This window comes from Octopus bimaculoides, chromosome 26, assembly GCF_001194135.2.
Source record: "Octopus bimaculoides isolate UCB-OBI-ISO-001 chromosome 26, ASM119413v2, whole genome shotgun sequence".
Taxonomy (NCBI): domain Eukaryota; kingdom Metazoa; phylum Mollusca; class Cephalopoda; order Octopoda; family Octopodidae; genus Octopus; species Octopus bimaculoides.
Genome location: NC_069006.1, coordinates 13,267,752 through 13,272,442, shown reverse-complemented (window position 1 = coordinate 13,272,442; position 4,691 = coordinate 13,267,752). Strand labels below are relative to the sequence as shown.

General features: G+C 39.1%; 1 protein-coding gene across 1 annotated transcript in view; it reads right to left on the bottom strand.

Annotated features, from left to right (window-relative positions):
- Positions 1-1,467: 1,467 nt before the first annotated feature.
- LOC106872582 (inactive C-alpha-formylglycine-generating enzyme 2) overlaps positions 1,468-4,691 on the bottom strand; it is a 10,579-nt gene continuing 7,355 nt past the window's right edge. The window contains exons 4-6 of the mRNA XM_052976914.1: positions 3,973-4,028; positions 3,207-3,291; positions 1,468-1,653 (exon numbers count right to left, since the gene is read on the bottom strand). Coding sequence (XP_052832874.1) covers positions 1,487-1,653; positions 3,207-3,291; positions 3,973-4,028 — 308 coding nt within the window. The 3' untranslated portion in view covers positions 1,468-1,486. The remainder of the gene's footprint in view (positions 1,654-3,206; positions 3,292-3,972; positions 4,029-4,691) is intronic.

Here is a 4,691-nt window from a genome sequence, read left to right as displayed (position 1 = left end):
TCACCGTTTACTTCAATTACTGCTTCACATTTGCTTGGCATACGGTCGGAACCGTAATTTAAAGATGCTTTTGTTAAATATTGTTATTGTTTTTGTTGAATAAGATTTGTCGGAAAAAAAAAAAACGCAATAATTATGCACCAAATTTACCAAAATTACACAAAAATATCTTGAAATACTAAAGAGTAAATTTATTCAATAAAATTGCCATTGGCTTCAACCATGGCCTGCAGACGACTTTGGAATCTCCTGCAACTCTTCAGGACAGTCTCCTTGTTTAAGTTGGTGAATGCTTTTAGCCAACGTACTTTTAGTAGTTTGGGAGAATTGGGCAAGTCCATCACATCAACACCTGTACATTGCTGATTCTTATTTGTAGAGTGAATATTTGAAGTTGCTGGGCATATTCAGCCCATTCTGTTGGCATATGGGCATAGCTTTTATGCCTATACAGTTATATATCTTTATAAATGTATTTAACCTAAAAGGTTTTTATATGCTGGCCACTGATAGAATTCATCAATTTTAATGATTTTATCCTTTAATTGTCTTATATATATATGTGTTGCTTACGACGACGAGGGTTCCAGTTGATCCGATCAACGGAACAGCCTGCTCGTACAAATTAACGTACAAATGGCTGAGCACTCCACAGACACGTGTACCCTTAATGTAGTTCTCGGGGATATTCAGCGTGACACAGAGTGTGACAAGGCTGACCCTTTGAATTACAGGCACAACAGAAACAGGAAGTAAGAGTGAGAGAAAGTTGTGGCAAAGGAGTACAGCAGGGTTCGCCACCATCCCCTGCCGGAGCCTCGTGGAGCTTTAGGTGTTTTCGCTCAATAAACACTCACAACGCCCAGTCTGGGAATCGAAACAGTGATCCTATGACCGCGAGTTCGCTGCCCTAACCACTGGGCCATTGCCCCTCCTCTCTCTCTCTCTCTCTCTCTCTCTCTCTCTATATATATATATATATATATATATACTGTATTTATATTCCACAGCACCCTCTATGCACAAATCTTCCTTATCTGTTTATTTATATATGTATTTAGTCACTGAACAGCATAACAGGCAAACTATTTGCCAGCAATATAAAAATGTGTGCCTTTATGCACCATGTGTTCATATGAGTGGTCCTCTCAAGGTAAGCAATGCAGTATTTGGTGTTCTAACAGTACATTCATGTCAAGATATACAGATTGCCTTTTGGTATTAATTCTGCTTCTGTCACTATTGATTATGTTTTAATTAGCCTGGACTTTAAACCAATAATGATAGCACAGTAACAACAACAACAACAAGGTAACCTATATGTGGTCACTCAAACAGCTAGAAATAGCACCAATTTCTTTGTCATTTCTCACATTACTACTTCTAAAAACAATGGACACATTTGATGATGTAGTTTCGTGTAGACTATGCCTATACAGGCTTGACCTAGGGTTACATAATAGACAAGAACAACACTGGGCAGTGATTACCTGTTTGCAGTGCGTACAACATAGTTGTAGGACCCATCACGTGTGTCGATGAAGGAGCCTCCCTTTAGAACATATCTCAGGGGTTGCTTGTTGCGGTCAATCACTCGGTCAAAGTATAACGATTCGGTCCACTCCCAGACATTACCAAGCATGTCATACATTCCTGGAATAGAGAAAGAAAGAGAAACAGAGTGAGATAGGAGAGGGGGAGGGGAATTATTATTCTGACAATAATAATAATAATAATAATAATAATAATAATGATAATGGATTCAAATTTTAGTACAAGGCCAACAAGTTTGGGAGAAGTGGGTAAGTTGATCTCATCGTCACCTATACATAGCTGATACTTATTTCATGGATCCTAAAAGGACTAAAGTCAAAGTCAACCTCAACAGAATTTGAACTCAAAATGCAAAGCTGGTGGAAATGCAGTTGAGCATTTTGTTGGGGACTAAAAATTCTACCAGCTTGTTGTTTTAATAATGACAATAATATTAACAAGAGCATTCAGGGAGCACAAACTTCTGCCAAGGCAACACCAATGTCCTCTCAACGATTAGCCAGAGAGGAGTTTTAAAATGAGAATATCTGAAATAAACTTGACCGTTCTCAAAAATTAAGTTAAAAAACAGGAAAAGTAATAAAGAATCCTTGTCCGATACCGGATCAATTCCAAAATCTAATCAGTTCATGCCAGTCACAAGGCCAAACATCTCTGAAAGTTTCATCTGAGTCCATCCAGCAGTTCTTGAGAGATATCTTGTCCATAGACAAACAAACACATCTGAAAACAATACCTCTGCCTTCTCTAAGGCGGAGGTAATAACAACAACAGCAATAATAATAAACGCCCTGTTGCAATAACAGGCAGTGGCTCTCATGGCTTCTGATCTTAACTGATTGGAAGTGTTATCTTGTACATTGTTTTGTCTTGGTATAAGAAGATGGGCTACAGCAAATATTCTGCTCAATACCACAGATTTGCTTGTCAGTTGTTTGACCTTAATCAGTTGAGCATGTCCCTTGGTGGCAGATGATATGTGCATCTCTGATCACGAGCAGAAGCAGTGGGTGAGCATCATAGCCATGTGCTGAGAGGAATTCTTTGAATAATTCACCTCTGGAAACATGGGTGTTTTGTTCATCATCCTTAAACAACCCTTGTTCAGGGACTTTTTAAGCGGGATGGGCTACTTGACCTGAAGAAAATTCTAACTGGGCCCCACCTACAAGGTCATGCGCTGTTTATCTTGATATGAGATCACCATGTCGTGCACATGTGGTTGTGATGCATGTACCTGGTGTACCTTTATCAGACAGGTAGTCATGATGGGTATACTGGGCTTCGTATATTTGTACCTCAGTGTCACTTTGATGGCATGCACTGCTCTCTCGCTCAATAATAATAATAATAACAATAATAATAATAATGGTTTCAAATTTTGGTACAAGGCCAGCAATTTTGGGAGAGTGGGTTAGTCAATAGCATCAGCTCCAGTACTTGACCGGTACTTATTTCATCAACCCTGAAAAGATGAAAGGCAGAGTGGGTCTTGGCAGAATTTGAACACAACATAAAAACAGTCTAAATGCCGCTAAGCATTTTGTTCACCATGCCAGTTCACCACCTTAATATTAATAATAATAACAACAGTTGAGAGTGAAAGAAGAAGGTGATTGTGTTGATGAAATAAGATGAATGTCTTTAGTTACCATAACTATTCTGAGCTGGAAATGCATCCACAGGACTGGTACCAGCCCATTCGTCATATTTTTTGTCTTCTTCTGGGTATTTACCCTGCATTCAAATATGAATAAAGTAAAAATAAAATAGAGGAAAATAAGACTGCTTTCAATAATGTTTGTTTGAAGCAAAGATTTGTGTAATGAGAGGTTGGTGTGTGTGTGTTGGTTTGTTTATATGCGAGGGTGTATTAACACATACATACACATACATATGCACAAAATCTCATACCCACACATTCATATACATGAATACACACAAGTACATATACACAAATGCATGCACACACACACACACACACACACACACGTTAAGCACAGCTTAGTGTCAGTTGGAAGAATTGAAACAGATTCTAAATAAAGGCTTTCTAATGTTATATAGAGAGGAAGAAAGAGAGAGGGGCTGAAAGACAGACTGACAAACAAACAGATAGATAAATAGAGGTAGATAGATAGATAGATAGATAGATAGATAGATAGATAGATAGATAGGCAGAGAAAGAGGGAGAGAGATAGAAAGAGAGAAAGAAAGGGAGAGATGGAGAGTGATTGATTGGTTGATTAACAAAAGCAGTAGAAAACAAAGATTTGGTGACTGAAAGAGCCATTTTAACCCTGTTTCAAATAACTTCCTGTCCAATCTATGTGTGTGTGTGTGTGTGCATGTGCGTGTGTGTGTGTGTGTGTGGCTATGTGATGTTTTGGCATTGTCCAGAGGTATTGTAATCAACATTACCTGCCAAAGGTTCATCCTCATTTTAAGGTACCTGTCACCCCATGGGTAAAGCAATCCTGAAATAACAACAAAACATCCCTCAGAACATTCACCTTGTCTGCCATTATGTTCGTTCATTGTCCTTCAACCCTGCCCCACTTTCATTTGTTATGTCCATTATTCCTCCATCTCCCCAACATTTATTGCTTTTCATTGTTCCTCTGTGAAGGTACCATGGCTTAGTGGTTAGGGTATTCAGCTCACAATCATAGCAACATGAGTTCAATTCCTAGTGGTGGCCTCTTGTCTCCCTAAGCAAGATACTTTATTTCATGTTGCTTCGTTTCACTTAGCAGGCAAAAATGAGTTGTCTCTATAATTCAAAGGGCCATCCTTATGACATTCTCTGTCATGCTGAACTCCCCTGAGATCATTAAGGTTACTACATTAAGGGTATGTGTGTCTGTGGAATACTCAACCACTGGCATGTTAATTTCATGAGCAGACTCTTCTGTTGATTGAATCAACTGGAACCAAGACGCATTGGTTTGTTCCTCAGGCGTAGGAGTGGCTGTGTGGTAAGTAGCTTGCTTACCAACGACATGGTTCTGGGTTCAGTCCCACTGTGTGGCACCTTGGGTAAGTGTCTTCTACTATAGCCTTGGGCTGACCAAAGCCTTGTGAGTGGATTTGGTAGACGGAAACTGAAAGAAGCCCGTCGTATATATATATATATATAT